Below are 25189 nucleotides of genomic sequence, written 5' to 3' on the forward strand. Positions count from 1 at the left end.
GCTTTACAAAGTGTCTTCTTTTGTGGCTTGTTTTTTTTTTTTTTTTCTAAGAGGTGTCTTCTCAAAGAAATCAGATATAAGCTTTAGTTTTTTGTGGTATGAACAAAATTAAATCCCACTGAAATTTTATTCCACAGCAACAAGAGGAAAAACTTCTAATTAAGAAAATAAAGCTCCTGCCTACACGGATAACCTTTAATGAAATTCACCTCAACCTTTTCAATTTGACTGAAGTATTTTAACATGCAATATCAATTACAAGCCTTTGATTTACATAATTCAAACAGTTCTTGTGCCTTTGTGCTTTTAGGTTTTTCTGCTTCCACCGAAGGCTCTTGTACAGGTTTTTTTTAATCATCAAACAAAATTTTCAGATTTTTCTCAATTGCAATCTATTTTGCTATTGACCTGTAGCAGCACAAAGATAAACTGTCATATTACATTTTCAAGCTGACTCCATGACGAAAGTAGAAATGAACTTGGATATGGCATTCACATCATAAGTCGTGCAGGAATTTTCTGGGGGGAGGGAGTAACCCTGTTTTGATGAAATAGGGTAAGATAATGATCCGTTTTTCAAAAAGTAGGAAATTACAGGTAAGTAATTATGATTTCTTAGAAGAAGATGCTAATTGTGAAACTTGAATGGCACTCGAATGGCAATCCACTCTAAAGGGAACAAATGGTTGGAACTTGCTACCGAGTTGGGACAGTTTGTCTGTAGACAACTGAGATGTACTTTGTGGCCTGAAACAAATGCTGTAGCTTTTCCTGTACCTCCAGATGGGGCACATAAACAATTTACCACAAGATAAGATAGAATATGACTGTACAGCTTGCCTCAGCTCCTCCTGTGTTTTCTTTCACCCACAGGAAGTATATTGTAGCTTATTCCCATTTACTGGGAGTGAGGAATAATCCTCATCTTTACATGTTCTAGAAAGTGCATGCAGATGAAGGAGCACCATGGCAAGAGAATACTGTCATAAAATCCATTGGACATCCCCAATCTGGCTGATTCCTTTGTTCTCATCGCCTTGGTCTCCATGTCTGCAATGATGTTTACAAACCTGAAAGGTTCATTAGGGCACTTTTTGTCATTACAGGCAGGTTTTGAAGTTCCTGGAAGAGCCCTGCCTGTCAGTGCAAACACTATTACAGAAGGGAAAGCAGAATTTACTTTGGGCCAGTTCAGTGTGGCAGCAGAGTTTTCTATTACCTGTAGTATACTGGAGTAATATTTTGCACAGTATCAACAGCTGCTCCAATACTGGACAGCCTTCATTATATTACCATAAAATTCTAAACTTTCTCAAAATATACTTTAATGGCAGAAAGTGCTGCTGGGTTGTTTCATCCTGAGCTCTCATCCCTTTAAATTTTTCTTTTTCTATACTGTGGATTGTCCAGAAAATGTCTGAAAAGTCGTGGGTATAGAAATACTGTAGAAACCCAAAGATAAATGAGAAATAGGAATTGCAGGAGAGACTGAATTCACAATTCACTCCAGCCAAATGTCAAAGTAAAAATAAGCAAGAAACAGAGAAAGCACAAACAGAAATGCTGTGAATTCAAAATCTGAAGTGTTGAAACCCTGGAAAGTGTAATGAAATGCTTCTTGACTTATCATTCTGAGAGACTAATTTTAATTCCTGTTCTTGCTGCTTTCTCATTTCTCAGCAGCTCCAGCAGCCTTTATGACTACACTTGAATTGAGTAAGCTGGGATTTCATGTCACATATGGACTGGAATAGGTCAAGTGCCTAATTCACAAAATAAGTGTGATTTTTGAGCTGCCAGGGTGTGTTCCGTACTAGGAGGGGTTTGTGGGAGCTTGTTTCACCCACACTGAGAGTGGATTGTGCTTCAAAGGACAGTGATGGAGAGAGGATTCCAAACAGGGTTAGAGCAAAGCTCTTCAGTGAGATGTGCTGAGATGGGGCTGCCGGCATCCAGCGCTGCTCTGGATCCTCTTGAGATGAGCTGAGCACTTGTAGCAGAATCAAACATGTATCACATACACCAGCTTTCTGCTAAATGAAAGTGCTGACATGACACTGACAAAGTAATGACCCATCATCTGCCAAATTTGCACAGGGTGGGAAGAATCTCCCTTTGTTTCCAATACTGAGCAAGAGTGGGGAAAAGCTGGGTTCAATTCCAGGTGAGCCACAGGCTTTTTCTGTGTGAGGCAGCGTGGAAGATTTAATCTCACTGCACCTCAAGTGCTCATCTATGAAACAGGGATAATAATGCATCCTGGCCTCCTAGCAGGAGGTGTGGATAATTAATTAACTTCACACAAACATTGACATGGTAGGAATAATAAGGATGGCATGCTGTCTTAGGTAAAGACAGAGCTACACAGAAATTAAACCTGAAATTCACCTTGCATTAGTGCATTCCTTGGTGAGTTATTCCGGATTTGCACTTATGTTGATAAGAGCAGAAGTTTGCCTTGGGTTTTGTTCTGACATGTTCATTTGGCAAACCGCATTGGAGTAAATTTTGTTTCATTTGGGTTTTAGCTAGAGAATCTTTGCATACTTAGAGATAAAGTAAGAAATTAAGAAAATCATAGACTCATTTAGGTTGGAAAAGACCTTTAAAATCATTGAGTCCAAAATGATTGCAGTGCAGGGTGCTCAGAACCTTGTGCTCTCTTTCTCAGCTCATAAATGGTGGTGAAGATGTGCTGATATTCTACAATGACAGAGCATCCTTCCCAGTGCTGCTCCAGATGATGTGTTCGGAGCGAGACCGAGCCGACGAGAGCGGGCCCTTGGCCTATCACATCACTCTGGTGGAGCTGCTGGCTGCCTGCACAGAGGGCAAGAATGTGTACACAGAGATCAAGTGCAATTCACTGCTGCCCCTGGATGATATTGTGAGGGTAGTGACCCATGATGACTGCATTCCTGAGGTACGATTCATGGCAGGAGGAAGCAGACTTAGCATTTTTAGAAACACAGACAATGTTTTGTTGTTTATAATGTACTGACAAGTTGAATATTTGCACAGGGAATGGGCTGGAAATTGGTGGGGCTTCTTACAGCGAATAAGTGAGAAAGGGTAGACAATATTTATTCCACAGAAAATTCCTTGTCCTTAATGCGTTGTTTGTCAGCTTTTCAGACACCTTGCTTTGTGTTGGGTTTGTCCAGTCACTGTCAGAGTTTAATGTTCCCGTAACTTCTGGCTGAAATTGTGAAGACCCAGCTGAATGTTGGGTTAAGCCAATGTTTTGCCATCGCCTGAATTTCTTTGAAATGATGGATAAAGTTCTGTCCATGCTGAAGTCAGTGGGAATCTGGGTGAAGCCTCATTTTATTAAACTCAATTGCAGTCCTGCAAATGTTTTTATTCGCTGCAGATGAAGGCCCAATTCTGCATGTGTCATGCTAAAGTAGGACTGTGATATTACCTGGTGGAAAAATGGGGCTCAAAGCAACAGAACTGGGGCCTGCTGGAGTTAAAACTCCCTCTGTGCCATGAAAATTGCCCTTGTGATCAAATGATCTTATTGCTAAAAAGAAATATGTTTGCTTTGCCCAAAAGTTCCCCTTAACATTAATTTCAACAGATGGTAATTAGGAAAAAAATCCCAAACAAAAGAAACGTAAAGGTCTGAGTTTACTCTTCACTGCATTAAACATATGGAACTATCTCATCTCCCTTGACCGTGATAAGAAATTTTCAGTGCATTTGCATATGTTTATATTTACTCTATACATTTTGGGCACTGAATATCCATTTTTATGCTGTACACATACAGACTTGTCATGCCAGAGAGGAGTCCTGGCATGTCCTCCTCCTAAGCCTTGTGCTGCCATTGCTGTAGTCCCAACCTTTCTCTGGCCTTTAGATCCCAAATGCAAGTGCTGCATTAGGATGTGGAAATACAAGGACTTAGTCCCAGCTCTGCAAAAGACTTTTTATTTTATATTTGGCAAGCCTGTCACAGGGCTTCAACCTACTGCAGTCAACTGGGAAGTGCAGGGGTGCTCTGCATTTTGACAGCCTCTGGCTTTAGAGCCAGGCCTTGCTCGTCTTAATATCAGTTAAATACCGGAATCATTACTGGTTTGTCTTGTGGGGGTTTTGTCATTAGAGTAAGGGTGTTTGCAAAACCTTTTCATATTTCTTCCTGTGGTCTTTCAGTAAACACATTAAGGCATGTGTTGCCCTGCTTCTCTCTAAATCTTCAGAACCAAACATGTGCATTATTATAGTTATGAATGTTTGTTAGTACTGGGAGGTTCATCTTTATTGTTCAGTATTTTTGCAGATAGAAAACATTATGTTAATTGTTTTTACTGTTCCATTTCATAGTGATTGTGTTTTCGCTGTCCCTGCAGGTGAAAATTGCCTATGTTAATTTTGTTAACCACTGTTACGTGGACACTGAAGTGGAAATGAAAGAAATCTATGCCAGTAACCATATCTGGAAACTTTTTGAGAACTTCCTTGTTGATATGGCAAGGGTAAGCTTCACCAGGTGTTAAATATTACAGAATGGTCATGGGTGACAACTGAACTGGCAGTAATGGGGTTTTTTGGTGAACTTTTATTTTGTTAACTATTTTTATTCAAAGTTGGCAATAGGATAAGCGTGGTTAGTTGCTTTGTTTGTTTAACAAAGAGTCATTTCTATGATCTTTATCATCATTTAACCTGCTAATTACTAGCAGCCTTCTCTTTCTAAAAGGGGATCTTGGAACCTGTGCCTTTCTCTTTTCTTACAGAGAAATAAATTGGGTGTGTGTACATGGTTGAGAGCCTGTGTACATCTTTTGAGAACATGCATTACGTGTCATTGTGGGGGTGACTAAAAAAACCCCACATCTGTAATCTCTTCCTTTATTCTGTTGTTGTAGTGAGGATCAGGAACCAAGATCTTCTCTGGCTCGTGTTCCTTCTTTAGTCTCTATTTTTGTCTTTCATTCTCCTGTCGCTGCATTCTCATTGCCGATGTGAAAGGCAGGTGTAGAGCTGTGGTCCCTCAGAATACTAATTCAAATAGAAATTACAGCTGCAAGGTGACAGGGCACAGTACCCCAGGCCTGTCATTCCTGTGGTCCTCAGTGAGCCTCATGGTGTCAGTAGCTGCTGAATTAAATTCTACATTACAAGTTGAATTCAGCTTCCTTTCCCAGGGATTTTGAAGGCAGAAAACAGGAGCAATCTTATGACTTCCACAGGGATTAAATACAGCAGTAGAGCCATTAGGGGAAGCTAGTGTGATGTAACGATTATAGCCTGCACTACATATCCTTTACTAGGACGTTAATGCTTCTTGTAATCATAAATAATTACAATATTAATGCCAAACAATGGTGTTGCTCTTACTGCTCAAGTAGAACCATGAGTGTGGCAGGCACATTCTCTCAGGATTTTTTCATAGAGAAGCACGGAGAGAAGAAAGAAAACAATTTCTATTTCTGCTGCTTGTTTTTCCCATGTGGAATGTGTTTGGAGAATTGTTTACCTGGGGTGATTGCTTGATTGGATTCTGGTGAGGATTGTTTGAGCCTAATGGCCAATCCAATCCACCTGTGTCTGCACTGAGAGAGGGTCATGAGTTGTGAGTTGGTTAAATATAGTAGTCAGAAAAGTAGGTATGTAGTTTTAGTGCTTCCTTTAAATAGTATGTTAATGTATTGTAGTATGGTTATAATAAAGAAATCATTCAGCCTTCTGAACTGGAGTCAGACATCATCACTTCTTCCCACCGGCTTCACCTGCATTTACAATACATGAGTTTTTGGGTTTTTCCCAGTCCATGATCCATTAGATTTTATAATGCTTAAGTTCTCACTCCTTGCATTCATAATTTCATTGAAATTAAGAGAAAAGCTAAAGAATCTCAGTTTGGTCCTGCAGCAGACAATGACCCCAAAGTAATGGTGTGCTACAAAATAATTCCTGTGAGACCTATTAGGAGAAAATAGAATGAATTTTGGTTAAAAGAAGAAGGAATGCAAAAACTTATGCCGTACAATAGTTACTGGGACCTGGTCAGTTTATCTGTGAAACAGAAACCTTATACATGTTGGGGTTTTTTTTGGGTTTGTTTGTTTTTGGTTTTGTTTTTTTTTTTTTTTTTTTTTGTTTTGTTTGTTTTGTTTTGTTTTTTGTGTGGGGGGTTTGTTTTGTTTTGATTTTGTTCTGGTGTATTTTTTTTTAAACCTTTATATTTTCTGGGAGCAGGTTAAGGCAGGGATGTTTGTGCTCTCTTGTTTTGGTGGTAGCCATTTTCAGTAGCAATTAGTCCTCTACAAACGCTGTTTTCTTGCTGCTTTTTCTCTGTGGCTGTGTTACACAGTGAAAGCCCTCCCAGATAAAAACAACCTGGGTTGAAAATTAAGATGAGAAACATCCTTGGAAGAGCGTTCTGACTTTTAACCTTACTGGTTTTATCTCAAGAAGTATTCTCTTCTATTTAATTCCCTTTCTGGGCTGCCCTTTCCTGACATGTCCTGACCCTGACTATCCAAACAGACTATCCCCTCCTCCCCAGCCCTTGAACGTGGCCAATTTTCTGTGCCCCTGGGCTAGAAGCAGACAAGTAGAAAGAAGGCTCTGTACAGGTTTCCTCACATGAGCCTGGAGACAGACTGCACTGTGATAAATGCTGGAGGCTTGGCCTGATGCTGGTGACCACCGAGCTTGTTTTCACACACCCCTCTCCTAAGAGAAATTAGACCCTAGGTCTTCAGAGGTGAAGAGGGAAAATGGTGCATTTTCTGTGTGGGTGCTGCTGGCAAAATGCAGGTTTATTCTGCTCTCTTGCAAGCGTGTCAGAATTGTTCTGGCCTGTCCTGCTCTTCAGCCATGGATAGCTGTATTTTCCAGGTTATGGAGTGTATTTGTTCAGATTTGGTGCTCTGGGGCCCTGACAGAGCACAAGTGTTATAAATACATCAGCGTTCTCTAGCTATCAGGACAGTTAGAATGCTGTCAGCCTCATGAAAGATGTTACAATAGCTTTCAAAGCATTTAGAAAAAGAGCCCTTTGATCCTCTGTGTTCCAGTGAGCTAAAAGGGATGCTTTTGCATGGGGGAAGGGGAAATGCTTTTCTTTTAGCTGCTACAAATGCCTGTCAGTGGGTGAGTTTGTGAGCTTTGAGTCTGTTATCGGAGAGCACCAAGGTGAAAGACGGCAGTGTTATCCTCAGGTTGGATTCCTTCTGTTTTAGATATATATTAAAAAAAAAAAAAAAAGAGTAACTGATTTTTAAAATCTGTTTCTGGATTGAAGAAGGAAATATTTAGTCCCCAGCTGTCATTTTCCTTTCAACAACATGATACATTGCAAAGCAGGCACGAGGCGGATCCGTGTATAAACTGGGTTTGCCAAAAGCTGTCGCGCTTTCAAAGACACCCTGCTTCTGCAGCTTCTGCCAACCTACTTTCTGCTGGGTGTGACTTACAGCCTTGTGCTGAGCAAAGTGGGTGCTGCTGAAGGAAAGGCTTCCCTTTCCTGTGTGTGGCCCAGCCTGTGTAAGTCAGCAGCTGTAGTCTGAGAAGGATTAAAGACAAGAGTCGGGGATCTGACAGCTGTAAAGTCATCCTGGCTTTCTCTGCAGAATTTTTGAAGTATTATTCATGTGAGGTTTGGTCCCAAAGCCTCTTAAGGGGTTTTTAAACACTGCTTTCTCAATCCTCATCTCCATTCCATGCATTTCAGGTTTTTGGTTTTTTCTTCCACGGAGGAAGATCTTTCAGTTCCCAAAGGGCAGAGGGATAAGAACAAATGAGAGGACTTCCAAATTCCTTCTGTGCTGGGAATTTTTCAGACCAGTGTTTGAGCAGAGTGGCATTCCTCCCTATGGTTCTGCTTTTCAGGCAGCTGAAGGGGAAAGCTTAAAAGTGTTCTGGAATTTACTTTTGGTGATTTCTGCATTCACTGTGCTAACACTGCACGGCTCCCTATCTTCCTGTAGGGATTGCAAGTGCTGATCTCAGAGCTACTGGTTCCAGCCAAAATTGACATGCAGATTAATTAAAAGCAAAAGAACTTACAGAGATTTTTAGTTCTATGGTCTCTTAAAAAAAAAAAAAAAAGTTTTAAAATAAACAAGTTTTGATTATTAACTGAATCATTTACCTTCATGAGGACTGGGGGAGGTGGTGGTGTCACACTTTTCCCAAAACAGAAGGGCTGATGACTTTGCTGTTTCATTTTAGACACCGTTGCTTCTCTGACCAAAATCTTTCCTGGGGTGATAAAAAAAGCACTCTGTGGAGGCATGACTGATTTATCTGACACATTTTAGATAAGCAGACAAGCAAACTCCTCAAGATGCCTCATTTGTCGAGGTCTGAAGTTATCTTTGGTTATTCCTCTGCCTACTGCATGACAATGTTTGTGTGCTCGACCCAAGGTGCTTCTGTGTTCCCCTGAGCTCTATCATACCCTGAACACAGGTGCTTTTGGATGTCATGTCAGTAAACTTCCTTAAAACATTCCTGGTGAAATTGCTGTCTTGTAGTGACAGTGGCAGTGTGTAATTAGAGAGAATCTTTGCCCTGTGTGAGATCAGGTGCTGTGGATTATCTCTCTGCTTCTGTCACTAACTTTTTCCTGTGACTGTAAGTAATTCAAACAGCTTCTCTGGACTCCCCATCCCTGAAGGGATGTAATGGTAAGTGTGTGCCACTCAGGTTTGGGGTTATGTGTTAAATGCACAGATGGCAATGAAAAGGCTATCCCTGGAGTTTTTGTATACAAAATAAATTCTGTTTTTGCATAGATTCCCTAGAACATTGCAGTCATCTCTGGCTTGCGTAGGTGAAAGAGAAAACAACTCTGTCTTCATTTCTTGTTAAACATGACTACAGCTGCATATTTAAAGGCTGTTGAAGAGGTAGTATGACTACAGTCTGTACTACTTATTTGTCCAGTCTTGCCATTCTCACTGGTTTTGGCTCTCTGTAGACTCCTTTCAGTACTTTGTACACTGACACATACAAAGTCAACATAACTCTGTATAGATGTTCAAAAGTGTTGAAGAGAAATAAAGGAAATACTGAAGGATATAATCCACACCAGTAATTTTTCCCTTTCTTTAAGTGTGACATCTTTACGCAGCAACAAACTTTAAGTGTTGTACCAAAGGGAGTCTTCAGGAACCTTTTGTACAAATATTTTCACTCCCTTCCCACCATTCAATCATCCTTCTGTGCTCCAGAGCTGTCCTGGTATCATCCATTCCCTTCTTTCATTGTTTTAGCTTGGCTTCTGTATTTTCCCCATGTGGCTTCCCAGAGAAATGCTGCCTCTCTTCCAGTACCATCCTAAAGCCTGTTGGTATTGAGCATGCTGTTTCCCTTCCCTCATTTTAAACATTTTTCCTGCAAATGAGCTCCACCTTTTCCACCTAGTTGTGGTGATTAATTGTTGAGAGAAGCTAAATGTTGTATGAAATCTTTCTAACCTGAGTTGTTTATGTCTCATCTGTCTCTGAAGCATCTTCCAACCAGCCCTGCAATGGGAGGAAAGGTCCATTTTCTTCTTGAATCTGTCTGAATGTGTAAGTGGCATGCAGTGTGCTGATTTAGGGGGCTCTTTTCTTCATGGTATGGGAAAGAAGAGGCAGGCAGCCAGAAAGAACTAGTTCAGAAGAGAAGGCTGGACCTCTGAGAAGAAAGATAAGCTATAACAAATCCAGCTTCAATTCTAACATAGTTCTCTCTGATAGATACTATATCAAAATCTTTTGTTTTTACTTTAAGAAGAACTATCAGATGTGTTGTAATAAATACAAAATAATGAAGCTTGCTTATTGGGGAGAACTAAGTCTCATTGTTTCCTCCTCCTTCCCTGCAGGTTTGTAACACAACCACAGATCGTAAACACGCAGACACGTCTCTGGAGAAATATGTCACTGAGCCTGTCATGAGCATTGTGAGTGGCTTCTTCAATTCACCATTTTCAGATAACAGCACCAGCCTCCAGGTAAGGAGAAGAGACACAGACAAATCAGTTATTCAGACCATTAATGAGATACCTTCTGCTACCTGCATAGGAATGCTGTCTCTTTTCATCCTCCTTTAATTTCTCTGTCCCCTCTCACGCCACTGACTACCAGCCTAATCCCTCTTTAAAACACTTAATTCTTAATTTTAGTCACTTGCATCTTGAACCAGTAAGACAGCTCAATGTGGTCAGAGTTACTTCTGGCTCTTGTGAATTCATTGGAGGGAATATCCATGCAGAAAAATCTTTGTGTGAGGGAGATGCTGTGTCCTGTGACAGAAGGGACACACACCTGAGAATGGGAAAAACTCCTCTGTCCTTATAGTGTGTACTGTGTTTGCTTGATATCAGAGGCAATCTGAGGAAAAATTGCATGATTTGGCCTTTTTAGAGGTGCAGCATTGATTTCTGCTTCTGCCAGACCTAAAGATCAAAGAGAATTTAATGGAGCTATAAGTTGAGTCTACAAGCTAAAACCTCCTTGGTTTACGTTGTGTCAAACCCTAGGGCAGCTGTGAGGAGATCCTTAAGGGTAAAAATCTGTGTTTGTTTTTGTTTTCAGACACACCAGCCTGTTTTTATTCAGCTGCTGCAGTCTGCTTTTAGAATTTACAACTGTACCTGGCCAAACCCAACACAGAAAGCCTCAGTGGAATCCTGTATCAAGACTTTGGCTGAAGTGGGTAGGTGCTTTGATTATTGCTCTTTGTGTTTAAAGATCAGAGTTGAAGTTTAACAGTTTTTAATTTGACTTTACCATTCTGAAATTGTGTCAGTAGTGAATTCAGAAATCCCACTTTCTGAGGGTAAATTCTTCCTTCTTTTATAACCCATTCAAACCTGCCCCATCAAATTGGGTTGTCAGGGTGAAACTGGTAGGGCAGAGGGATGAGCTTGCTAAGCTAGTGCTGATTGAGCTTCCAGCCACCAATTTTAATTTGATGGTTGAAACGCTTGGTGATTTTAACTTTTTAATATCAAGCAAGTTATGCTATTAAATCACAGCATAAGCAAAAGCATCCCTGTTAAAATACATTTTTTAAAACTTCTTATCCTACATTAAAAAACATATTCTTCACCAGAACATAGCTAGGACTTGAAAAAGTTAATTAAATTAAATTTCTGTAAATATGACTTTAAAGTCTTCTGCCATGACAGAATAAAGGATTATTCAATGTAGTTTCCAAAAGTCAGTGGTGCTGGTTGCTTACAAGATAAGTTTCTGCTCGGTTTGAATGAAAGCTGAGTAGAGGCAGAGATACATAGAAGCTGGCTAAATTCTGTTGTTGATACATTTATTAAAAAGTATTAATAAGTAATGATAAAACAATATAAGAAGGTCCCACAGCCACCTGCAGCACTCTAACAATCTACTCTAAATTTAGATTCTTGGAATAGCTTTACAGAATTATCATTTAACATTTTAGCCAAAACATCTCATCAACTTTCTGTGTGGATGTGAATAAACAGTTACCTAAAATTTAGCAACCTTCAATTGTTTTATTTGCTGTGCAGATGATTTAATTATGGATCCATCTGGCAAAGGAACTTTGGAAACGGAAGACATTTTATTTCCTTTATGCTATAGCTACTACAATCTCACATAAAGCTCCATCTCTACAAATTCTTGTTTGTGTGTTTAACACTTATCCCCTTGCTCTTTTCTGGCATTTCTGGAAACGGTCATCAATAAATTACTTCCTCTGGGAGTCTGGGGAAAGGGGGAGAAATAGGGCAGGTTCAGAGTAGGCTTGAGACCAATCATGCCCTCTGTGTGCTTATAGACAGCTCAGTGTCTTCATTTCTGTAGAGCTGCATCTAAAATCAAATTCTAGCTCAGAGAGGTCGTTGTGTTATCTCATCAAGATGAGGCTGTTTGGAGACATCTGAGTGTGGGTTTATTTTCCATTTGGCTACGTGCCCACAAGCACACAGCTGATTCTAGCATGAAAAATTCCCAGCAAATTCCAGCAATGCAGAACTCTGCTGATTGCTGGATGAGTCAGGCCAGGCTCTCACTGTGGGCTTTCTCTTCTCCAAAGGAGCATGTGCTAGGACAAGAAGAAAAGACCTCAGGTTGCACCAGGGGAGGTTTAGGTTGGGTGTTAGGAAAAATTTCTTCACAGAAAGGGTTGTCAAGCACTGGGACACAGGCTGCCCTGGAAATTGGTTGAGTCATCATACCCAGGAGGTACTTAAAAGATGTGTAGATGTGGCACTTAAAGACTTGGTGTAGTGGTGGATATGGCACTATTAGGTTACTGTTGGACTCTATCTTGAACGTCTTTTCCAACCTAAATTATTCTATGAATCTGCCCTGTTGAGACAGCCAAGCTGAACTTCTCCCCACAGCAGCTTGAGAGGGAAACCACGGGTCACCCTAAGGGGATGGCAGATCCAGCTTCATGCCTGGTGTGCCAGGACATGAAAGGGCTGGTGGGCTTTGGTGAGCAGTGCTCTGTGTGCCTCTTGTTCCTGGGGGCTCCAGGGACGGCTGATGTCTGGAGTTTGCTTCAGATATGTGACTTTGTTCCCTATTTGTGGAACTCAATTTCTACCTCCACTACAGTCCTTTCTTTCACTCTATTTTCTTTTTTTTTTTCTGGAGATGGTTTAGAGTTGATTTGTTTTGGGATTTTTTTTTTTAAGTAAGCTCTTGTGCTGTCCTATGGGCCCAGGCTCCTTCTTGCTTCTCTGACTTCCCACCCATGGGCCCCCAGCCATGCCTTGGACACTCTCAGGCGTGGCAGAGCGGAGCTGAGCTGCCAGTGAAGGGCATCAATCCGTGTCCTCCTCTGGGACTTCCCTGCAGCAGCAGCAGAACTGCCAGGCTGGGAACCCCTGGGGTGCCATGGGCTGGCGGCCTCAGAGCAGCTCCCTGCAAGCACACAGCATTGCTGATTTCCTTGCCCATAGCCTAACAACTGTTCAGGGATTCATCACTAATAGCAATAGTCAGCATGGTGAAATTGTGTCGTGTCAGACAACCGCCACGTTTTTATTGAGTGTTTTATTTTGACAGTGCAGAAGGGAAGAGTAAGGCAAGAGGTGAGGGGGATTTCCCCAAAGAGCAAGCTAGCTGGAGAACAAGTGGAAGCAGACTTTTTAACAAACATCCCTGTGCAAAATTTGCCTGGCCAGCAGAGATTTTAACTGCGGATGGTACTTGGTGTTTTTAGGCATGGTGACAAACATGTTGTTGTGGTTTGCCTGGGTTAATGGAGGCCTGTTCTTCTCCGTGGAAATATTTGGAAAAACTGCCCCAGCTGGGGACACCAGAAACTTTTACAGCCAAGGCTCTTCTGTGATTGCAGTGGGTGCCTGGTGCCTTTCTCTGTCGGGTGTTCCTCTGCCCAAAATGATGCTTCACTTTGAGAAGCCAGAGGCATCTTCCATACTACAAACATAGCAACCTTCTTGTGCCTCTTTTGCTGGCTGCATATGTGGACCCTTTTCCCCCTCTTCTGACCTTAGAATCTAACAACTTTAATGTTAGGGCCTTTGTGTTTCACAGCAAGGCTTTAAAAAAACCTCTAAAAAGATTTTGCCTATATCAGAGAGATGGAGTATTGGACAGATTTACAGCAGGGACCAAAGACTTCTGAGGGAAAATAAGTGGAGTATAGATCTGAAAGAACAAACATTAATTTTTTTTGTTTGTTTGTTTTTGTTTTTTTTTTTTTTTTGTTTGTATCATTGCCTTGGATTTACAAATGAATCTCAGGGGGAAGAAAGAAAGATCATACACAGATTTCCTCCCAAGATATCAAAGATCCATATAATGACACACTTTTAAAATGACACACTTCAGAGCAAGTTTAAGCAACGTACACTCTGCTCAGTGCTTCCTGGTTTGTTGCTGGCAGGTGGATGCAAGCACTGCCTCAAGAACTTAAGATCATTACATCTGCTTTCTGATGAGCACTGTAAGGATGTGCATTACCTTCTAGGTCAACAAAAGGATGTCTTGCAGAAGCTTATTTTTTATAACCCTGGTACTTCAACTGCACTTTACCACCAGGGAAAAACTGCATAAGCTTTTCAAGCCTCACTTTCTGCTTTGTCTCCAAGCACCTTCCTGCCTCCAGTTCAGCAGGAAGCATAGAGGCTTGCTCCTCTTCTTCAGCAGATTCCTCTGTGGCTCCAAGAGGTTTGGAACACAGATACCAATGTGCACCAGGTTTCTATTGCCCAGGAAACATTTGGCTTCTTGGCATGAATAGAAGAACTTGTGAAATTACATATATATGTATATATACATACATATATATATATATATGTGTGTGTGTGTGTGGCTTGTTCACATGGATTTCTGAAGCAGGTTATCACACTGGTGAGAATGAACACATACATATATCACTTTGGCCTTTTCTCTTTTATTACACAGGACTGAGCTTTTGCTTGAAAACACAGTCCAAAAAATCAAAAACAGCTCCCATCTCTGGTAAAATAGCAACAACTGAAAAATATCCAGACCTTTGTGAAAACAGAGGAAATAAGACATCCAGTCATTTAATTTATTTCAAATGAATTCATTATCAAAGGACTTTCAGTTCATGCATTTTATGATCTTTGCAAGGTTGAGAAGGGTGGAGGCCAGTCTCAAAGTCTGCATTTTAAATCAGCTACTATCCTTCTCTAAAGATTGGGGAATATCGCCTCTCCTCATAACCAAAGCTTATATATCTTAAATTACATATCCTAAATAGTATTGAGGTAGAGTCTTTCCCAACCAATCCTTCAAGACCCATGCAAAGAACTGTCTTTGCTTCTTAATTAAGGAAGCAATTCTTGTATCTTCACCTCTGAGCATCAGTTTTCTGTTACAAGGGTAAATTCAGTTGTCTTACACTCTTGTCTCTGTAGCATCCATTAGTTTTCTCCATTATGTTTTAAAAAATTGAATCATTCCTCTGGTACTGTGTTTGTCCCAAGGATATGGTCTGTCTGGGACTGTGCTGTGACCACCAATAAGGAAATAATTGGAATTTCCCAGATGAGTAAACAGTGCCAGATAGGAACCTGCATTTTGTTACACTATGTCTCTTGGCAGACCCTTTAAAAAAAAATCTGTTAGCAAGCCAAATTACATTAGTCACTATCAGTTATGTTCTAGGATGTTGTGCAGGAGAAGCAAGAGGAGAATTCTTGTTTCCATCCTACCAAATTTGAGGTGAGCCCTGTAAAATTGCTATTTCCTAAGTTCAAAGCTGGAACAGAGTTCCACAGGTACAGAGGAAGCCCTGCTGGGGTGGTCAGGGGAAAGGAGAACTGTGTTACAGGAAGGGAATTCAGACCCCCCCCCCCCACCATGTTTTGCTTAGCAAAACACAGACCTGTGTTGTTGCTCTTTAAATGTACTTAAGACGATAAATACTCACAGAGACGTTTAAGCTGAAGGACAGTGCTGGCCCAAAACCAACTGGACATAAATTACACTAGGTTGTAAATAACCTAAATAAATTTAGATTGTAAATCAGAGGATTAGAACCCACTTTGGAAGGATGTCCTTGGTCAGTGGGCTGAGAGAAAGCGGAGGGAGGAGGAATGGCAGATAAGCTGCCATCATTTTAAATGGGGCTCAATAAATTTTTCCAAAGATATTAAAGAGCATGGGTTGTCCGTAACAGAGAGCAGATGGTCTGAAGGTGTACTGAAGTCCTTTCTAGTTGAGTATTTATTCCCTAATTTAAAGTCACCAATACCTCCTTGTACAGAATCCAAAAAAACCTCTCCTCTGGTTCTTCTTGACCATGTTTTTATGCCCTCTAAAACCCTTTACTTTTCCCTGACAAATTACAAAGAGGAAATATTAAACAAAAAATCTAGGTCACATTTTGTTGCATCTTTGAAATTATTATGTGTATTTTTATGTCCATATAGATGAATGTTCATATAACATTTTTTCAGTCCTGAAAATACGTTTATTTCACTTCCCATTTGAATTTTAAAATCTTTTTTCCATTTTATAAAAAGCTAGACCTTCATTTTCAATTTTTAGTTCAAATAAAATAATTATCCTGTTGTTACTTTTTTGACAGCAAGAAGAATACCTTTCAGATGAAGCACATATTTTATTCTATTTTAACTGTTTGTGTTTCCCTAATTGCAAGAAAAATTCAATGATGATCTTTTTACAGGCTGATAAATATTTTAGCATAGATTTTCTGTTGGAAAAAAGCATCCGAGTGAAGGGTACAAGATTGGCAGGTTTGTGTCTTGTCTACACAAAGCTTTTATTTCCCTTAAAAAGTCTTGCTGTCGCTAGCATTAGTGTCTCTCCATCCAAATGCATTTGTTAAGCAGTCAGTAAATGATTAAGGAGCTGGAGGGACTGATTTATGGAACAAAATTAATTGAACTAAATATGCATCACTCTGTTACGTGACAACTGGGAAGTGTGGGAGAACATGACAGAGCTGTCTGTGACTACCAGGGGGTGTAAACTGGGAGCACAGCAAAGGATTCACAGCCAGGTACAGCTGGGGCTTCTTCCTGACCCAGACTGCCCAGCACACTCCTCCTCAAGGGGCTCTTAGGGACCAAATGCCTGCATGTCCCCCTGAAAACCCACACCAGGGATGCTTCAGGGTTAATTAGCTGTGAAGCCACCGCACACTGGTGTGTTCTGTATCTACTGCAAAAGCTAATGGAGTGGCATTTGAAATTAGGTGTAGGTGGAAATAGCGAGAACGGCGAGGTTCCTTATGGCAAGGTAGATTATTCTGAAGAATGAGCATCCAAGGAAAATTACAGGCAAGGGCCACTTCCTGGAAATCCTTAGGACTAAATTGGTCCTTAGACACAGGCAGCAGCATAATGAAAGGACAGTACTTCAGGAGGCATTCCTGAAATAGGTCCAATTGCTGTGCTCCTGTGAAGAGAACTGCATGCAGGTAATTTAACAAAATAACACCTGGGCCCATTTCATCCTCTCTGGGAGCAGCTGGACTGTGCTCCTGGGACTTCGCTGGAGCTTGCTTGTCAGGAGTGCCTTGATTTTTACCCGCTTGATTCTTGGCATTCCTGGTGCCCTTTTCTTTTGAGTCTTCGAGTACTATTTCATTGTGTAAGCAGTAAGGGGGAGGAAAGCTGCTGATCACTGGATGCCCACAGACCCATCCAGCACGGGGCAGGGCATTTTGCTGAGACCTGGCTGAATTCACGGCGCTGCGTTTCTTACCACTGCCCTGGGTTGTGTTTGCTCGCTTGTCTTGGCTCCTCTTGGCTCTCTTGCTGAGAGATAATTGGGAGCAGCAGATGGAGAGTTAGTAGTTTAAAGGATTTCCTAGAAATTCCATCTCCTCTGACACTGGCAAAATGGTGTTGTGTATTGAGGATGTAATTAGCCCCGTGCACAGTGCCCTAGGTGGGAAATGGGCACTGTATAAGCCTGGGACGTGCCCTCCACTGCAGGGCAGAATTTACCTGTGCTGAAGACATCACAGAATCACACAATATTCTGAGCTGGAAGGGACCCACAAGGATCATACTTATGTACAGACAGCCACATAGCTTTTCCCAAGTTCACCAGATGAAAGACAGAATTTTACCCCCTCTTGGCTTCTTTGTCTACCAGCTCTAACCATACTTTGCAAGTTTGAGTGCTGTCCAAAAGTATTTCTAAGTGGAACAAAAATAAACATGCTTTTAAATATTTGATGTTGATACTTTAAGGGAGATTGACACATTTTGAAGAGGAAAGCAGCCTACAACACCTAAATTAAAAATAAATATTTATGTTCACATTTGTTCATCAGCTTTCCAAAATGTAAAAATATGTTTCATGTTGTTTTAAATAATGAAATGTGAAACAAATGAAAGATAAACTTTCTACAAGCTGAAAAGAAATAAGAAGACAAAGTCTTTGTTTATAGCTTAGACTTCAACAGTGCCCTTTGACAACCAATACAAATCTTAATTACAAATGGAATTATACATGTAAGAACTGCTCAAAACAAAGGAGTATTTTTTTTCTCTCTCTGGTTTTCTTTGTGATAGTTTTAATTAGCTCCAACTCTTTGAACAATCATAGTCCTTGACTGCTCCTCAGACACTGATGGAAGTTGTTAACTTCAAATGGCATCTCTAGGACTGCAGAAGTCTGGGTTTTCCTCTGAACAGTGTGCTCCCCATTGCTAAATTTATTCTTCGATATATCAGGATTCTGCATACATTCCACTTAATTGAGAAGTGAGCATTGTCCAGTAGCATTCCAGTGATTGACACTGGGACACAATAAATTGGATTAATAGGCTGCAGCACCCTACCCACACTGGCAGAACTTTAATGGACTTCTCTAGTAAAGTAGGCAGCAACAGGGCAAATGTGTTTTGAAAAACAGCCCAGTTGAATTATATGGTAAAACAATCATTAGAAATAATGGCCAGCCATACATGGCATTTTCAACATGTTAATCAGGAACTTGCCTTCAAAACAAATGGAGAGTGGAAAGGAAAAGTCAATTTGTGTCTTCCCAGCTTAACCTATTTTTTTTTTCAATTCCCTGTGGCCAACTATTTAAAAGAAAGCACCTACCAGAAATGGAATTAGAGAATTCTCTTCCACCCCAATGGAACAGCCTGATCCATGGGGGAAGCCCCAGTCCTGCATCAGGACCCAACCTTGTTGCAGTGGGAAGAGAGGAGGGTGCCCTGAACCTGTGGGATCCATTAAAGGGAAGAGAGTCCTCATGACAGAGTGCCCTTGCCACAATCTCTGAGGCTGGGGGTTGAGGTGTCACAGCTAGATTTAGGTTTATAATAAAAGCTGTCGTTTCAATCTAGTCCTGAGGGGAAGAGAAAGTTTGTGCCTGGGATCTGTGACTCACTGTGCTTGGCAGCACTGCAGCCTTCATTCATCAGAACTGTGTGGTGCCTCTGCCTGCACGTCCTCCCGTGGGGCTGGAGGCATGGGCTGCTTGGGACAGAAGGGCATCTGCTGACTTCACAGGTTCAGGACATAAAGCTGGATATATTTTAGAGCTGGGAGGAAGAGGTGGAATATTTTTATGCCCTCCTCCACTGTGGGAAGTGTGTTAGTGAGGAATAGTGGGGAAATGCCTCAGAAACATTGTGTAGAACTGCAATTTGGGCTAATTGCTTTTTAAAATTCAACTTGTTTCAATAAGGAAAACTGAAAAATTACTTTTTATTATCCATTATTACACATGGATTAGAACTGCTCCATTTTACTTTTTAAGTTTTTATTAAACATAAGCGGTGCCACAGCAGTTAAGCGAAATGACATGGAATACAGAGCCTAATCACTGGAACATGACCTGAACTTTTGGAGATATTGATCACAGACTCACAGAATGGTTTGGTTTGAAAAGGACCTTAAACAGCATCCAGCTCCACCCCCTGCCACAGGCAGGGACACCTTCCACTATCCCCCAGAGCCCCATCCAGCCTGGCTTGAAACACTTCCAGGGACGGGGCAAACTTTTGTTTATTGGTTGAGTTTCAGACTCCTCATGCTGAGCCAGAGAACAGTGTCACTCTGATCTCCAGTGGGATGGCAAGCAGCAGCTAACACAGAGTTTTTTACTGGGGGAGAGGGCAGATACCTTCTAACATTGCCTTTCAAACTTCCTTTTCAAACAACAGTTCAGGATGCAATAGTAGTTTAATAGTGCATACCCTGCAAGAATTCCTTCAAGTCTCTTCTCATATTTTTTATTCTGATAATCTCTCTATTGTCATTTCTTGCATCTAAAGTCTAAAAAGAAAAAAAATTTGCAATTTTTAGCTATTGATCAAAATTTTTAAACTATCAGAATATCAGATGCTTATTAACTACTGCATATTGCAGTGGCATCCAGGCACCATCCATGAATCCAGGGTTTAGCAACTCTAGCAGTACAGGAAACCCAGAGAGAAGAGGAGACAGTCTTTTTCAAATTTAATTTGTATGCACTTGGTTCCTCAAGGTCTTCACAATAGAAATATACAATAAAGCAACAGAGAGTACTTGGGAAAATTGGATAAATGTGCATATGTCCACTAGAAAGAAAAATTTCAGAATTTGCTTCTGAATAGAGTAAAACTAACTGTTGAAATAACACGTGCTCCTTTTGTTACTCTTATTAATATCTCTGGATTTTTTTCAAGTTAGTAGAAAAATTATTCTGTTTAAAAAAATATCTGTGTCTGTGAAAATATATACTGGAAATTATTCTCATTTAAAATAGTACAGCTTGCTTTCTTTAACTAGATTATGGCTGATTTCTACCACTTAGGTATGCTTAATTTTAAGGGTTCTTATTTTTAGGATCCTTATTTTTAAAACCTGTTGAAGTGATATCACCCTGCCCCTTAACTTCAACGAGATCAGGCTGCTGCATGCCATGATCTCTATAAGATTTTCTGGGTTTTGCCACTCTAAATGTCTTGGGTTTTTCCTTCCTATTAAAGCAAAGAACCGTGGGATTGCAATTCCAGTGGATTTGGACAGCCAGGTGAACACCTTGTTCATGAAGAGTCACTCCAACATGGTGCAGAGGGCAGCCATGGGCTGGAGGATGTCAGCCCGCAGTGGACCTCGCTTCAAAGAAGCTCTTGGCGGGCCTGCCTGGGATTACAGGAATATCATAGAGAAACTACAGGTACAGAAATAGCAAGTGGCTTGGGCAGCAGTGGGATTGCAGTTATCTCACGTGTGCCAGATGTGGAAAACACCAGAGACAGGCCCAGTGCATTTTTAGTGCTGGATGAGAGGAGCCACTGCACTTCTGTGTGGGGGCAGCAGAAGGCTCAGCTCTTCAAGATCAGTACTTGGCTCCTACAGAAGTCAGAGAGGGGTAGGAGGTATCACAGAATGAGCTGAGCTGGAAGGGTCCTACAAGGATCATCGAGTCCAGCCCTTGGCCTTGCACAGGACAATCCCCAACAATCCCACCCTGTGCCTGAAGTTGTTGTCCAAACGCTCCTGGAGCTCTGGCAGCCTTGGGGCTGTGACCATTCCCTGGGGAGCCTGTTCAGTGCCCCAGCACCCTCTGGGGGAAGAACCTTTTCTGATATCCACCCTAACCCTCCCCTGACACAGCTCCAGCCGTGCCCTGGGTCCTGTCCCTGGTCACACGGAGCAGAGATCAGGACCTGCCCTTCCTCTTCCCCTCGCGAGGAGGCTGCAGAACTGCTGTGAGCTCTGACCTCAGTTTGCTCTTCTCCAGCTGAACATACCAAGTGCCTCAGTTGCTCCTTATGTAGCTTCACCTCCAGTCCCTTCACCATCTCCATGTCCCTCCTCTGGACACTTACATTGTGGTGCCCAAAATGGCACACAGTATTCAAGTTGTGTTCTCCTCAAAGTTCTCCACAGAGCAGCATCTCCATTCTGCTTTTTTATGGCCACATGTCCTATTCTGGCTGCAGAGGAGATACTGGGGGTTTTAAGTCACGTTTGTGTCACTGGAGATTGCTATGAGATGGAAATCACCTTGTGCATGTAGAGTCTAAACCGCATCAGGGGTTTATGACCTGAGAAAACAGCAGGGCCCAAACAAATGGAGGGGCCCTAAACACCAAGGACACAAGACCTGAGGTGACACATTAACTGTGTGTGGTGAGCATTGCTTTTACAGCACACCATCATCCCAACTGTTGCCACAGTTTTTGTGAGCACGACTGCAGAGGAGAAATTTGAAAGAGGGTAACAATGGGCACCTTCTCCCCCTTGTCCTGCGTGAGGAGTGGTGTGAAGAAAGGCTTGAGGTGGCTTTACAGCCACCAGGGCTGCCCAGGGCCCTTGCAGCTGGGCATCACACTAGGCCAAGCAGTGCACCACACCAAACTGTGACTCCACAGCGACATTGTTGTAGTTCTCCTGCAGCTATGGATGTTCTCCTGTCTCCTCCAGGACGTGGTGTCCTCCTTGGAGCAGCAGTTCACGCCCATGATGCAGGCTGAGTTCTCAGTGCTGGTTGATGTGCTGCACAGCCCAGAGCTCCTGTTCCCCGAGGGCAGCGATGCCAGAATACGATGTGGCGCTTTCATGTCCAAGTAAGTGGCGTGCAGAGGGGCCTGTTTGCTTCTTTGGGAAAGATGGCAGGGTTTTAACATTTTCAACAGCACTTACCTCTGGTTTTCAGCAGAGACTTAAGCATGCAGGTGACCAAGTTTACTGCTGAAAGCGTAAATGAGGTCTTTTGATCCATATTTAATATTTCCAGACAGCAGTTTTGCTGTTTGGAGAACACAGAGAGAGAGGGACTGCTTGCCTTACCTGCTAGAAATGGGATTTTAGTGGCCTGTTAAGATTGTGGCAGGCTCAACCTACTTCTGTTTTCTCAATAGGCTACTTTGCTATTACATTTCACCAAACCTACAATAGAAACTTAGATTTTCCGTAGCAGAATTTTCAAGAATTCATAATGAAGCAGTGGGCTGCTCAAGGCTCATGGGTTTTTTGTAGGATTTTTTTTTTTTTTTGGTACAGCAAATTGATATTTTTATTTTAAACTGCCAACAGCTCCTTGAAAACACATTTCACTGGGACCCCTATCTGGTCTTGAATTATTAGATGTTTTATTTGCAGTCTGTGCATTGGAATAGAGTCTTGCAAATTTTTTATTAGTCCTCAAGTGAGATGCCCTCCTCGCCCTTGAGAAACTATAATTTAAACAGAGATAACTTGGGGAAAATGAATGCATTTGGCAGCTCTCCTGTTTCCTTGGTTATTTGCATATTCTGCAGAGGTAGCATTATAACAATATACTTTATATGTTTGGAAAAATTAAAAAAAAAAAATTAAATGTTGAGATTATCCCATCCCGTGTCCTCTGTCCAAACTCCTGTTTGAAGCCAGCATCAAAATGCAAAAAAAAAAAAAAAAAAAAAAAAAAACACCCAAAAAAAACCACACCAAAACCTGTCGAAGGCCTTCAGATTTCCTCCCTTCCTATTTTCACAAACATTTCTCCAGCAATGTGTGAACCAGTGCAAGGACCTGTGCACAGATCTGTTCTGCACAAAGACAGAAAAGCTGCTTCTGGTATCAGCTTCAGCTGACTGAAATCCAAACTCCTGTCACAGTCATTTCTGGAGACAGAAATGGACCTTGTTTTCTGGCTTGTCAAATGGTTGTGTGAATGTAAACAACAATTATGTTTCATCCAAATGTCTGTATTTCTGAACATTTCCATGTAAGATTTTTTGGAAATCCTTTTGGCTGAATACCATTTGCTAATTATATCATAAATATATTATAACCATCATAGAAGTTGGAAGGTATAAAGGTTGTAGCTTTTAAAGTTTGCAAGATGCATGGTGAACACTGGTTACCTTTAAATAATGGTTAAAATAAGTTACTTTTAAATAAAGGAAGGATGAAATAGCAAGTCTGGATCTTAAACTGCAAACCCTCAAATAAAGTGGATGTAAAATTCTGTCTTCTGTATGGGCAATAAGATATGGAAATTGACACAAAAATCTCCCAACACCTTGAAAGTCCCACTTCCTTTTTAATTATGATTTCTCTTGACCACTTTTATTTCCTTTCCTTGAGGAAAAATATAGTGATGGGCAATTTTTACAGAAAGAAATTGCAGCATGGCTTAGCAACAATGTGCAATGCTCTTTAAGTTTTAATATTTTACTTTCAGGTTGATTAATCACACAAAGAAACTAATGGAGAAAGAAGAAAAGCTCTGCATTAAAATCCTTCAAACTTTACGAGAAATGCTTGACAAGAAAACCAACTTTGCAGAAGAGGTACTGCTTCTATTTTAATATTAAATATAGAACTAACAGCATGGTATTAATAACAGAATCTGACATGATTTCAGTTTTTTTCATGTTTTAGAGATAACTTGGTGTCTTAAGAACAGTGTGGTAAGGTAGCAAGTTGGTTTGGAACAAAAGAAACTCTCTGCCTTACATAGTTTTTTGTGAGGGACTTGATAAGAGTCAAGGCAAGCAAGATGAAATTAATTAGCAGTAGCAAGTATTAGTATGTATAATTATTATATATTGGACATTCTCTATTTCTGGCTATTAGTCTTAATTTGTTACACCTGACTTTGCCATAAAAATCAGTGGAAATATAGGGATTTTTAATTGCAATTGTACAGTTTTTCCCTGCTGCCTGTGGTGCCAGACTTTTGTACTCCACACGCTTTTTAATGCTCCCAAATGTGTGAAAGGAAATCTGCAATGTTTAAGCAGAGCTGCCAGTTTTGGGAAGAAGTGACATAGTCTGTACTCTGTAAGTGCCTAATTATTTCTCGCATTCCTCTCTCCCCTCATTGCCCAGTTTTCTCTCACAAAACCAAGTCTTTCAAATGCCTCTTTCATTTTTCCTGTTCCTTTGGCTATCACTAGGCAGATTCAGATGTAGATATCAGCTGTCCCTGTTCTTTCTGAGCCTGATCCCAGTGTCTTTTGTGAAATTTCCTCTTATCTGTATTTCTGGGTATTCCCCAAACCCTTTCAGCTTTATTCACTCTTAAATATGAACCATGGAGCTATCATCTAATCTCTCAGTGCTGACATGAGACCTGCCCTGTGCAAAAATAACCAGTGTAAGCAGAGGAAACCAACCTCATCTTCACCTCCTCCTCGAAGAAAACTGTGGCTAGGCCTGGGCAGACAATTTTTTTTTTAATGTCATAAAGAGAATTTCACAGGGGAAGCAGATATTATTATTCTTTATTATTATTCATATTTATTCTAATAGCAGTCTGGGTGCATAATACCACTGCATCACATGGGAAAAATAATTTGCTTTTGTAAGTGACCTTTGCCAAACCTCTCTAAAAGAATTACATAGACCACCATAAGTTAACCTCATCTCAGGACTACAGGGGAAGGAAAAAAGGTAACACTTTTAATGTAGGACTTGAAACAAGCAAGATTTGCTTGTTTTAGTTGCTCCTTGTACCCTGCTGTGGCTGCTGATAAAGGGAGGCAGAGTTAAGGGAGGGAATTCCCATCAGAGGGAATGTGCTCCATCGGGCTCTGCTCTTCAGGAGTGGGTAAAGGAGGTGTATTCCCAAATCCCTCATGTGACTTCCACCATCTTGGGGATGCAGGGTGGGTGGAAAAGCTCATTCTAAACAGAATTTCTCCCCCGTGCTTCCTCTGGAGTCCCATTGGTTTTACACTGAGGAATGTGATGAATCAGTGCAAACAAATATGTGAATAAACAAGCTTGGATATGCTTTGCAAGTGCTTCTCTGGCTTGCTACTCTTATGAGTCATTGTTCAG

The 25189-nt window shown here is 41.1% G+C and overlaps 1 protein-coding gene and 1 long non-coding RNA gene across 12 annotated transcripts in view; one reads left to right on the forward strand and one right to left on the reverse strand.

Moving 5' to 3' along the window:
- The window catches only part of ITPR2 (inositol 1,4,5-trisphosphate receptor type 2), a 244817-nt gene that overhangs the window by 108125 nt on the left and 111503 nt on the right, over positions 1–25189 (forward strand). For all 11 annotated transcript variants that reach the window (XM_068190738.1, XM_068190736.1, XM_068190731.1 and 8 more), the window contains 7 exons: positions 2672–2923; positions 4359–4484; positions 9833–9961; positions 10545–10665; positions 20398–20588; positions 21842–21984; positions 23586–23694. In XM_068190738.1, coding sequence (XP_068046839.1) covers positions 2672–2923; positions 4359–4484; positions 9833–9961; positions 10545–10665; positions 20398–20588; positions 21842–21984; positions 23586–23694 — 1071 coding nt within the window. The remainder of the gene's footprint in view (positions 1–2671; positions 2924–4358; positions 4485–9832; positions 9962–10544; positions 10666–20397; positions 20589–21841; positions 21985–23585; positions 23695–25189) is intronic.
- LOC137474291 (uncharacterized) lies at positions 17499–21848 on the reverse strand. The gene is made up of 3 exons (XR_010999277.1): positions 21463–21848; positions 19551–19702; positions 17499–17605 (listed from the first exon to the last, which is right to left on the reverse strand). It is a non-coding gene; the product is annotated as an uncharacterized lncRNA (long non-coding RNA).

Source organism: Anomalospiza imberbis, chromosome 5 (genome assembly GCF_031753505.1).
Source record: "Anomalospiza imberbis isolate Cuckoo-Finch-1a 21T00152 chromosome 5, ASM3175350v1, whole genome shotgun sequence".
NCBI classification, from domain to species: domain Eukaryota; kingdom Metazoa; phylum Chordata; class Aves; order Passeriformes; family Viduidae; genus Anomalospiza; species Anomalospiza imberbis.